At 38.9% G+C, this 13,269-nt stretch overlaps 1 protein-coding gene across 5 annotated transcripts in view; it reads right to left on the reverse strand.

The window, feature by feature from the left end:
• CDK14 (cyclin dependent kinase 14) overlaps nucleotides 1-13,269 on the reverse strand; it is a 319,768-nt gene that overhangs the window by 83,853 nt on the left and 222,646 nt on the right. For all 5 annotated transcript variants that reach the window (XM_010399183.3, XM_010399186.3, XM_010399187.4 and 2 more), the window contains one exon: nucleotides 6,023-6,071. In XM_010399183.3, coding sequence (XP_010397485.1) covers nucleotides 6,023-6,071 — 49 coding nt within the window. The remainder of the gene's footprint in view (nucleotides 1-6,022; nucleotides 6,072-13,269) is intronic.

Raw genomic sequence — 13,269 nt, forward strand, 5'->3', positions numbered from 1 at the left:
AGGATAGAGTTATTAGTACACTGAAACAAAAATGACAAAAGCTTTTGTGGTTCAGTTTAGGAAGCTTATTAGTATTTTTAACTGGGACAAGAGGATGCAACACAACACCTAAAGCTTAGCAACACAAAAGAGGGGGAATTTAGAATAAAGCAAAAATAAATTGACCGTCAGGATAAACATTGTATCAATGAGGTTATGTAGGAATCGTCTTCCCCCGAAGTTTTAAAAGGTATAACATTTTAACACTGTGGTTGCTCCAGTTTGAAAGAGAGAGTGGAATATAAATGAGAAAGGATTTTTCAGCTTGGCGAGAGGATAAATGGAGCAATTGCAGAGATCTTTCTCAGCGCTTGGCTTCAATCAGCGTTTTGTAATTCCGTACCACAATCCCCGCAGCGCGCCTGGGCTCAGCCCCGCCGCCTGCAGCTCAGCCCCGCGCGGTGCTACGCGCACAGAAAACAGCGCTAAGTGGGCACAAGAAAAGGCGCTTAAGTGCAAACAAGCAGCTTCCACCACGCTGAAATTAATTGAATAAACCCCACTAAGCAGCGAAATAAACAACAAAAGGCGCTGCTGGGCCGCCCTCGCGCCCGCCCGCGCGGCGCCGGCGGCTCCGAGCGCCCCCTGGCGCGGGCAGCGAGGCACTGCAGCGGCGGGAGCGGCACGGGGGAAACGGGGGACACGGGGGACACGGGGGGAACGGGGAACACGGGGGGAACGGGGGACACGGGGGGGCACGGGGGGGCACGGGGGGCACGGGGGACACGGGGGGGAACGGGGGACACGGGGGACACGGGGGGAACGGGGGGAACGGGGGACACGTGGGGAAAGGGGGGCACGGAGGGCCGGGAGGGCACGGAGGGCGGGGGCTGCGCACGCCGCGTTCTGCCGCAGGGGTCGTCTTGACACGTCCCGAGGCCCCTCGGGCAACCGGCTAGTTATGGGAAATAGGGAAAACCCGGAAAATACGAAATGTTTCTTGTTTCCAGTGCAGCAGTATCATTGCAAACCTTCGGGAGACAGAGGCATATATAGGCCTCTACATTACAAATACTTCTAAAAAGTATTTTCGTTTTGTGTTCAGTTTCCACCCCTGCTCCCCCAGCATGATCCGTGGTCGCTCATGGCCCTAGCACCCCAGCGATGTGCTCACAGTGCACACGGAGCACACAGCCAGCCCACCTCTGCTCGGTACTGCCCGAAATCCTTATTGGTTCTTGGGTTTGTCCATCAGAAAGGTTTCCACAACGACAACACTAAAGCTTTTTGTTTCTGTTGTGCTGAAGAGCTTGAGTTTTCCTTCAGTGGTACTACAGACCATGTTACAATGAGCAATGCTGGTGTAGGGACGGGAGGTGAAGAGATAGATGTGACAATTAGAAGAGTGCTTTTTCTTTAATCAAAACCCAACTAAGGCAAAGATTTTCTGAAAAACCCAAACAACAGAATCCCAAACCAAAAATGATTCCCAAGTCTCAGATCTAAGCAATTCCATAGTCTGTGCCATGCTTGAAACAAAATACAGACTCAAGGTACGTGGACTTGTCTCCTTTCACTTTGCTTTCTTCTGGAAGTTTTCACTGAATAACAATCCCAAAATAGGTCAGTCCATCCTGGAATGCAACTTTTAAACACCCTGGCCTCAGAAAGGGAGGTCTCAAGTACAGAGGCCATCTTGTTAAAGGAAGAAATCCTCAGCAGTGGGACTGGCTGTGAGAATAAAGTGTTATTTATATAATAAATACAGCCATTCTGGGGAATTACGAAGTAGTAGTCCTATTTATGCAGAGTAGAATTTGTTTTCAACTGCACCTTTTCTTTCCAACCTAATTTCGCACAATACAGCCCATTATGGCAGAAGGATCTGAAAAAGCTTTTTATATCCTACCAAATATACACAAAGATAATTAGTTCTCTTTTGTTATTCTTCTGTAAGGGTTTATTATTGTGGAGAAGCTTTTGCAAATTGAAAGCGGTTGCATTGCATTCTGAAGGCAGAGCTGTTCTTGGTTTTTATTGTGTAGAGATAATTGAACAGAAAAGTTCAGGAAAAAAGGTGAAAATATAATTCATTATGAACTCTATAGGAAGATCAGATTACCACATCTTAGTTCTTTTTAGACCAGTATTTTATAATTGCATTCCACAGTATGTTATGTCATGCTATGTAGGTGAAACTTCGCACTAGAAGCAAACATCAATGCAAGTTTTGTTTCTTAACTTTATAAGCATTACTACAAAATCTATAGATTCTATCTTACCTAGTAAATACTCTCTTTAGGTAGTTTGACAACCAGTGAAGAAATTCAGTGCTGAAGTCTCCAAAGAACTTAATTCACTGTAAGTGGAAGTTATATTATTCCCCTCAAACACTTCCCAAAAGTAGCCTCTAATGTTAAACAATTCTATTTTAAGAGTTTTAGGGATCCGACTTATATAATGATCCTGCTGGGTTTCACTTTGTAATTGCTGTTAAATTCCATGCTTTTAATTAATTTGCAGTTAGACCAGGAATTAAAGAGCAATTGACTTGTATCCAATATTGTTCCATTGTCTTGCTCTGCCTTTAAAATCATCTCATGGAAGCTGATGTTGGTCAGGTGCAATTATTTTGCCCTCAAAATACTACCTGTGACTTTTTGGAAGGTTTGGGGTTGGAGTTTTCTGCATCTCTTCCTTTTGCCTTACAGACATGAAGCTGTCTCTGTAGATATTGGAAGAGTATTATTCTTCCTTCTGCTAAGCTTCCCTTACATAAATTGCATTACAATGTACATTTTGAGGTAAAAGCCTCTTTGAAGGCTTCTAAACCCATATTCTCACCCTTACATGCCATGACCTCAAGACATAAATATAAACAAGTTAAAGGATCAGCCTGTGCCTGAGAGATGAAACAGGAGATAGTGAAACTTCATTGTGTTTAGAAAATTAAAGGTGTTCTCTTCCAATCTGGGAGCATGAAGTTCAATGTCACTGTTGTACAGTTTCTGTGTAAGAATTTGTTATTTTTTTTTGTAACGCAATTCCTCCCCTATAAAATGCAGTAATGGGACTTCACCTCAAGAGATGTTTAAGCTTACATGTAAATCCTTACAAGACCATAAACACTGCTCTTTAAGGAATATCTTTCAAGGCTACTAAGATGCTGAGAGGAAGTAGATCTGTACCAAAACCAATGCATATTTAAAAACAAAAGGCTATACATTTTCTCCCCATCTCAGGTATCATGTTCATTGCCCTTAAAACAATTATGTATGTGACATATTTTGTGTCACCAAAAATCTTCCACAAATTAAATCAGGAAGTTAAAAAGGTTTTTTAATTTAAGACTGGAGATTGCTGCTTTTTGAAACATGATAAGAAAGAAAGAAAATTTGTAGAATGAATTAGTCTATCCATGTGTTAAGTTTTACAGCTGGATTATAAACCCCTGGGAATATGACGTCTGTAATGGAAATGTTTATACATCCTTAACTACAGCTGTGCAAGCAAACAGCGCTCTAATACAGCACACAGATAAAGATTTACACTGGAAAAAGAGAAAGCCCTTTACATTTCAAATGTAAATGATACATAATTTTGAGGCACTGAATATTTCCTATTATAGTAGAAATACACACATGAAGCACTGAACTCTATGTATTGTCATTGCTTTCGGTCTTTCAATCCATTTATGCTGAAAAATTGCAAATCCTTTGTGCACAGAGCATTGAAAATGTATAAATATTTTTGAAGAGGTTTCATAGAATTTAAAAAGCTCTGGTCTTATTTGAGTCAGCCTGTGATGTGATCAGAACTTGTGTCAATTATGAAATCTCAGAGACTGAGGCTGTTTTAAGCAAACTGGGTTTTGTTCTTTTTTTGTGTGTTTTATGAAAAGAGAAATTTCATGCAATGGTCTCGAAGGAAATACAAGATAGCAACTTTTTCAAATTCAAACCAATTATTGTACTTATTAATACATAACTGCTGTATTTTAATAGTCTAACTGCTGTTAAAATACAGAAAAAAAACTTCAGTCCAGGCCTGCAGGATGGATGGAATAGCATGCCAGTATCTATTCACATTACTTAGGCAAATATATGCCTCCAAGCAAACATATTCAAATCAATATTAGTTTCCTTGTCCTTCTTTCCCAATCCAGATCTAATTGCCTATGTTGTAATATAATTGCTTCTTCCAAGCTTTTGGATTCCATTAACTATTTTTAAAGAAAAAAATCAATTTGCAATTTTTTTCATTGTAAAAGGACAGAATACAGACAATTATAGTGACTTAATTTTTAAAAGGAAAGCGGTGACTTTCAGGAAATTGAATTGTATTCCAAGCAGTAAGATTGAGGTAGAGTCAAATATTTTAAGAGGCAAGGATCACAATTGGCAAAATAGTCTGAGATGTTTACAAAAGAGATATTTACAGAAAGATATTTATAAGTGGCGCTAATCTTCCTGTTGTTCCCTCTGCAGTAAACAGGAGATGGACTCATCCATGAAAGCCACCAAATTAGGCTCCTAGATTGAACTGGACAAGCCAGGAACTTTTCTAAAAGCTGTTGAAAGTCAGTTAATGCAGGCTGGTGACACAACCTTTGTGGAGGCCTGAACTGGTGCCTGCTTTATTTCTCATTGCAGGAATGGGGAAGTTACTGCTAACCAAGGAGGACCCAGAAGTACTGCAAAGTGAGCTACAGGGTCATCATGGAAGATGCCTGGCACTATAGAAGTACAGGTTTTGACTCAAAGGACAACTAACACCTAATTTTAACAACAATCCTGCTACATTAAGAGATTCCTCCTTCAGTGAACCACAATTTCAAAAGCTGTTGGCTTGGTTTTTTAATGAAAACACTGGACCAAATGGGTTTGGGGAGGAGCAGATAGAGAAAAAGGTAGTAGAACAGCAAAGTGAATATAAACCTAATCACATTTTTGAAAAGTGACCATGCTATGGATTTTGCTGTTGTAGACACACTTCATTGCTAATAAATTAAGATATTGAAAAAGCATTTGGATTTCTACTCTATCAATAACTTTCTTCCGTTACAACAAGGAAGTTTCTTCATGAAAACATTTTGTATCTTCAATTTCAGTGGTGAACTTGGAGATGTTACAGCCTCCTGCTGGTTTATCTCTTGAACTCCCTGGTAAACTCCCAACAAGACAGCCAGTTAGTAGCAAAAATAAAATTTTGAATTAGTACCAGAAAGAAAACAACAATGCTGGTGCAGCAAAGGCTTAGCCTTGTTGCAAAATTTTTGGTCAAAAGAGAGTGGAGAAAAATTCTAACAGTTTTTCTGGCAAGACAAGTTATTGACATAGCTGCAATCATCCAGCTCAAACTCTGTATGCTTTCTTCAAAATATAAAAGCTATTAATTGTTCAAGACAGTGCAGTCCAAATATCCTGTCTACAAAGATTCTACATGTGTTAAGAAATCTTCTAGCAAACTTTACACAGATGATTACTTAGAATAATGCCAGTAATGTGGTATTCAATCTGAATACTCATCAGGTAACCTTTCTGGACTTTGAGCATAATACTTTTATATCAATGTCCATCTGATGTAAATGTGAACAAATTCAGGAAACATTGAAAGGAAAAAAAAAAAAGGTGTGGTGAATTTACATTGACTTTTTCATTCATGATAATTAAGATTACAACAGTATGGTCAGCAGCTCACAGCAATGACCTGGCAACAGGCAATGATTATGTAGAAACAACACTCAACAGTGGATTAGAAACATATTATTTAAAAGTTTCCTAATTTTATAGATGAACAGAGAAAACAAGATTCAAAACTGATGGCCCAAAGCAATAACACTGCATTCCTCCATGAGCTCAATACACTTGCCAACTAACACCCCCAAGAAGAAAATACAATGCTATGCAGTTTCTTCCTATTTACAAGTAACGGGCAATTCAAGTCTGGCTTATTTGAAAAGAATAGAGCCATTCTAAGTTTGATATGATAACTTCAGCATACCCTTGAAGAGTCAAAAGTGCAATTAAAAAAAAATACTTACTTATTCCATGCTTGTCTAAGATTTTTAGGGCCATACTGTGTAAACCGTTCTGTAAGAAAGAGAGGTATATTCAGTTACTTCACTAAACCCAGGATTTATTTTTTTAAAATATTTCTTTACTGTCAATTTTCAAAATTTCATCATTTCTATGTATCTCCTGCAGCTCAAGTCCTAAGACAAGGAAAGAAAACTTACCTACAAGCAATTGCCATATAAACAGAGGGAAAGACAAAACAAAACACCAAAACCAAAAAAAGCCCCCAAATTGTTAAACCAAATCAAACCAAATCAGCATGACCTAAAGCTCATTTACTGTGGCATCACCAGAAATAGAAAGTTTTACAATTATTTCTAAAGCAGTTTTTGACTGCTAGGGGGAAAAAAGAAGCCTGAAATCTAGTAATACAATAAATAAATACAATTCTCTACAGCCTCACTGTGATATTTTTATGCTTCTCAGGAAGCATAAGAGTAAGTGTGGGTCTCTGTGACATGATGGCCACATAAGAGTCTATTTTCTAAAAACTACAGATAAATAATGAGCAGAAGTAACAAGTGCAATGACAGCTTATTTACTCAAACATTAAGTTCTTCAGTTCAGATAGAACTACTTTCCCTCTCATATCCAAGAATATGCTTGACCTGCAGTAGGACTCTAGTTGAAAAAGGAAGTGTAAGCTGCTGAAGAAATGAAGGGCCAGTCCTTCATTAGCCTTTTGAACAGGAGCTAAGTGTGTCCCAGGTACCAACAAACGCAGTTCAGCTGGAGAATACAATATTTTCCATGGGGACTTGTTGCACAGAAATCCTGCCATGTAGACTGGTACACACCATGGCCAACTACCCTAAAGTGATTGCATTAGTTGCTGTGAAGAAGTTCTGAACTTAAAAAATACTCCATAAAATCTAAAAAAAAAAAAAAAAAAAATTGCTTCCTCTCCACCCATGTGCATGACATTTAACAGACCCACTGAACAGTCACAATAGTAATTTTTATATATATGCACACAGATATGCATGCATCTCACTGTAGAAAACAGCTGTAAATGTAACTTTGAAAGAGTTGTGTTCAAATTCCTGTATTTGTACACTTGCTTGTATCATTTCTAAAGCTGTCATGTATACTTCATACACAGTCAGTTCTAAAGATGCCAAAACCAAGGCAGAAGCAAAATCCTAGCATCAATGTGGATGCTTTGATTTTCTTTCTTATACTTTTTTTTCCCCCCCTTTAACTAAAAAGACAAATGCAGAAGCTTCAAATCTCATTAACTTCACTACTGGAAGTTACTCATAATCAGTAGACCTGCAAACTGTGTCTGCAGGCCACTTCACATTTACAAGCTTTGTTGCTTTAACCATACTGTTGCAGTTAAAAAAATGAGATCACTCCCTTTTACATATGTGTGCCAAGTATACTGGAAACTGGAAGCTACATGACTACAACCCTTCAATTTTAGTTTGCAAATGGGAATTAAAAACATGTATGCTAACAGATACTTACCCATTAAAACAGCAAAAAAAATAAAGACTTTCTATACTCTTTAAGTAAATTGTCCAACCATAACACTGTCAATTCATTTATGACAAAGGACTGAAAAACAAAATGCAGCTAGGCAGTGCTGTGTAGCAACATGTCTGAGATACACATGGGAGTTCAGCTAATAAACTTCAAATTTGCACATTAATCTATTTTGGTGCAGAAAAATCTGGGTGGAAAGAGAATTGAACCAACTTGAAGCATTGCTGAAAAGGTAACCTAGATCTAGAGAGAGACAGATTTTGATTTTCACTGTCATTCTGCAATATGTTTTGGTCAGATACTGAGCTGGTTCAAACTGGCACAGCAACACTGACTTCAACAGAGCTACATCCACTTAAAACATTTGAGAAGTATCATATACAAAATATTTTCTTAACCAGACTATCAGATGTTTACTTTAATCAATTTAAGCTATTTTTACTGTGGGAGGAAAGCCCCAGAGTCATCCACTTGGCCAAATTGCCTTAAAGCTTTAATGCCCAAAGATCTGTTCCAGTTCTGCAAAAAACCTGAAAAACTATTGCTATGCCAGATGAATTTTTACTGAAAAAATGATAAACTGGAACCAGTTATGTCAATGCTGCTATAAGGGACACACATGAGCAGAACAAACTTCTCAAAGGTATCTTCCTTTGCCGTCTACGGTTCCAGTCTAAACATCTTTTTAAGTAAGTACCTTATACATCATATTTATCAGGCAGGGAGAGGGAAAATTGGGGGGAAGGCATGGAGAGGACAAAACCCTGTCTATAGAGAGGCAAATGTTAGTCCATGGTCCTTAATTTCAAACTCTATGGAATATGCTGTGTGACTGCAAACCATGCTTCTCCTAACTATTGGTATCAACTCTTTCCTCTCTACTCCAAGCAGAGTAGAGGCTCCTCAATTTACATGCTTTATACAGAAAGAAACCACACATTGATAAAATACAGCTCACATTTTTCTACATAATTTTATGGTCATGGCTCCAACCAGAGTCTTACTAACTTTCATGGACAAGGTAATTAGATGTGACTATTTTGTTAATTAAGCCCAGCCTCATGTACATACCAGCTCATAATATTTTCCTGAATTCGTCCTTTAGAGAATAAGGAAGCAGTGAAACCAGCTGATTTTGATTTCAGAGTTGTCGGAACAGAGAAGCTACAATAATCTTGTCCTTGAGCTCCTCCACCATGGTGCAGTTTCTCAAGTCCTAAACTGTGAAACCACAATATTACATACCTAAAACCACCAAACTTGTAGTCCCAACATAGGCAAAAAGAGAGGTAACTTAACCTCCCAGCTTTTATATGAGCATCTCCTCCTTGTGTCCAATTAATCACAAAACCGGAATTCAGTTTCACAATTACATCCCCAAGTTTGCTTCTGAGTCACTTTTCAGAATGAATGACTGTCACACACCTGTGTCGGCGATTGAACCTCGGACTCAGACCGGCAGGGAATCTGAATTGTTTATTCAAAGGAGTGAGTTGGTTTTATACACTTTCCTAAGGCACAGTATTTCCTTATATGGCGTGACCTATCCCGTGTTGCCACATTAGCAACACACTTCCTTCTATGGGGTGATCACTCACTGTTCACTCATCTGTCAGCTCCCGGCAGGCTCCTCTTGGTTGGGGTCTGCTGTGTGACACCTTCTCCCCCCAGGGTCCCGTGGAGACAAGCCTCTGTGTGCTGCCATGTGCTCCTTTGTTCTGCCATGTGCCTTGGCAGGCAGGTTTTACAGCTCACAACCCAATTCTACCTTATAATTCCCCATACACCTGTATGAATGCCTCTGTCCTTTACTGCTCGATGGACATAACAAAACCAAATCTAAAGCTATACGTATCTGACTGTGACCAACTGCACAAAATTACATTTTATTGAATCGGGGAGGGCGGGAAAAGCACAAGTTAAATGATTTGCTAAAAAGCTGTTAAAAACAATGCACACAGCTTGCTCAACACTTACTGTGCCTACCAAAGCAGGATGAGAAGATAGAAGACTATTGATAAAGGGAAAGAATCTTGACCAAAGATCCTGTTTTTGAACCTAAAACTAACCTAAACCAGCCTTGAAGTTTGGACTTGGGCCAGGGACACAAAGAGCATGTGAAGGGAAGCAAGGTGAAAAGTTCAGAAGGAAGAAGACTCTTTACTTCATCTGAGGAAGACCCTTACTTCATCCCAGAGACCCCTGCCCACTACCACCAGACGACACTGCGCAAGCACAACGCGGATGTCAATGACTTTTGGGCTCACTGTAATATGAAGCGAAGCTAGGCAGGGCCAGGCAATGAATATGTATAGGCGTGTTGGGAACCTTAATGAATATGGAACTTGTAACCCGATATACACCAAGCTGAATGCAGCTGTCGGCACGCATGGCTTTGGAGGAATTATCCCCCACGCGTCCCAGTGCTGGAATAAACATACCTACTTCACTACTTATTCCAGTAGTGGAGTCTTTTCCGTATATCATTATGATACTTTCAAGCATATAGCTTTGGTATTTGTTTTTCAGAAGCTCCCACTGATTTGTTCATAAAGAACAGTAATATAAGGCTGTATATGAGATAAAGAAATCTTTGCCTGACATGCTTAGAGGCAGCAGTACTGGCAATCTGAATCGCAGTCCAACCTTGTGGAAGAAACCCTGTGAAGCAAAAGCTTAGTACCTCTCCCTCAGAACTGAAAAGCAACCATGCACATGTGAGGATTTCATGCAGACACTCACATGATCACCCACCCACACAGCCATCCTCCAGCACATGCAAACCACTCTCACGAACACAAGGTGCACCATCTTGCTGAGGCAGCTGCTCACTCTCATCAGGCTGAGATTAAAGAAACATGAATAACTGTATGTTTACAGAGCAGGATTTGATCTCAGATGTATTTTGAATTTTTATAGTTCAAATTGTAGGTATATATACTAGAGTTCAAATATTTTTAGATTATTATTGTTATATGTGTTTATTTTGAATAAAAACTCTGAAAGACCAACACAGTAAGCATATTTGAAATTTAAAGTAAAAAGTGTGATTTTAATTTCCTTGGTGCAAACACTTCAACATTTGCAAATCTTTCAGGAACAAATTCACGAAACAAAATTTGATCATCTGCATTTTTATCCCAAATATGCAGTCATAAGTCTCACTAGCATCTATGTCTTACTGTTACAGAGCTGGCTTTTCCCATGGATGCTGTATTTCACCTAGTGAAAGGTGAATTTTTGCTTATGTGAAACAAAAGAAGGAAGAGATTTTTAGTTTTGTTCAAATCCCACAGCACCTTAGAGTGTTCACCATTTGCTTCTTAGAAGGCCAAGTTAGCCAAATCTTGACTAAGTGGCATCTCCATAATCAAATGCAGTGTAAAGAGATGCCTGTATAGGACTTCATAAATAAGAGCTAGCCTATAGTGTTCATATTTGTTACTGGAAAGGTGTAGCAAGATCTTCCTGTAATTTTTATTCTCAGAATGTCCCAAGAGTATCCAAAAAGACTAGGCTACCATGTCACTTCCACACCCTCAGAAGCCCAGCCTCAGAACCAAGACTCACTGTTCTGCTGGGCATTACACATAGCCCGCTCAGAGATGGGGAGTGGAGCAGTTACTCAAACGTTCTTCTGGCAGTACAAGGATCTGAGCTGCTCTTTGCTTCAGACCTTACAGCACAGCTTAATCAATGCCTCATTTGCCAAGGAAGTTTTTAGGACTCTGCCCCACGAACAGCAGCATCAACAAGGCTATTGTAATAACAACTGCAAAATGGAACCAGAGGAAGAGAGGAAGAAAATTTCTTGAGCTAGTCGATTTCACAAACTGGATGCATCAAAAAAATTATGTTCTTAAAACAACTGCTGCCAAATCCTAGCCAGTTTGAAGGCCTAGGGAAAAAAGGAAAAAGCCTGGCCAGAAAGCTCATCCATTACACTCAGCAGTATTAAGTGGTCTTAGAAACAACAGTATTTCTTTTTCTTTCTTTCTTTCTCTTTCTCTCTTTTTCCTTTCCTTTCCTTTTTCCTTTCCTTTCTTTTTCTTTCTCTTTTCTTTCTTTTTTTTTTCCTCTTTTCTTTCTTTTTTTTTCTTTTTTCCTTTAGACAGCCACTCTACAGCAACACTGCTATATATGCATACACACTTGTGTGCCCACACATATACCTACATGTTCTGCACTGCAAACATCATTATCTACCTGATAAACATGCTCCATCTGACAGCCCTGCATCAAGGGCAGGTTCAAACAGAAGCGAGTTTCAGCAGAACTCACTAGTGAGCTTATTAGCAGACCACTGCAGGAATACTGGTCTGCTGTGAGAATTGAAAAAATAAGCACTTGCATTTTAAGTGACATAAAACAAGATGAGGGATCTTTCCTCTTTTATCAGTCAGAAAAACACACGAACTGTTATACCTTTGCCACGTTTGCTTTGAAAGGACCTAAGATAGGCAAGAAAAGCTACAGAAGGAATTAGAGGCAGAATACATTTTGATTTTTAGCTTCTTTTTAACAGTATTGATAATCAGCTTCTAGTCTAAACCAAAGAACTTAAAATGCAGTTTGACTTCAAGGCATTTTTTATGTTGTTAATCAAAACATGATGGCTAATATGCATTCCTTGATTAATGTTCTTCTCTATTTAAAACCAAATGTGATTAGCTTAAATGCAAATATTTAAACATCACCATAATTAATATTTTGAAAAGTCTAATTCATGTTATCTTTGAAAGGGTTTTCTTTACATTTAATTTAAAAGTCTAACGTGACTAACACTGTATTGTGATATAAGACATATACAATTTTTAGAAAAGATTAAATGCTAAAATTATTCAAGTTATGTTAGCTAACTATATAAAGACAAGCGTCCATGATGACAAGTAAATTCTCAAGTACTATAATATTTGCAGCACTAATGTGCAATTAGAGTTTTTAAAAGTTCAGTCACAATCAGAGTTTTATCAAATGAGCTAGACTTTGGAGTTTTGTCTGCCAAACATCTTGAGAAAAATTGCAACTCCCCCCCTCCATCCCGTCCCCTCTTCTCCCTTCCATTTGCTTTGGAAAAGCACAGGTTGTGTAAAGAGGAAGAATAGCTGCTGTTTTCTAGACTCCCTCCTGAGCATGAGTAGAAAATGTAATTTTAATACCCAGCATTGTCTGAAGCACTGGAGTTCTACATTAAATGGTTCCACCTTTTAGCAGAGCTCACCCTGCCTCCCCTGCACATATAATAAGTTACTTTAACTTTTCAGCTTAATGTAATTTTGTTTAAAGAATGGTGAAAACACTGACAACTCTGCTTCCCTTGGGTTGTGGATGCCACAGATTGAAGAAACACTAAATTATACAGTTTAGTTTTAGAAAAAGAAGGGGAGAAATTAAAAATTTATTCTCCTTTACAAATAGCTCTCCTTTCTTCAAGTACTCAAATTCTCAAAGACTACATCTATACCAGTAATTTAAATGAGCTTGAGACTTTTGTTTGGCCGGGACACCATCACTGTCCTGTAGCACTGCTCCAGCACCTCCCATTTCCTTCCTCCAACACAGGAGATGGGAACTTCTTACAGGGAACAGTCCCTGGCCCACACTAACTTCCTAACCCTAAGTAAGCTTCCTAATGCCCAGGAATTAATTATTTGTAAGTGCTAATTGTCATGAGCTGAAGGCATACCAGAGGCTGCTCTAACAGTTTAGAGGCTCCCACATCGCC

This window comes from Corvus cornix, chromosome 2, assembly GCF_000738735.6.
Source record: "Corvus cornix cornix isolate S_Up_H32 chromosome 2, ASM73873v5, whole genome shotgun sequence".
In the NCBI taxonomy this organism is placed as follows: domain Eukaryota; kingdom Metazoa; phylum Chordata; class Aves; order Passeriformes; family Corvidae; genus Corvus; species Corvus cornix.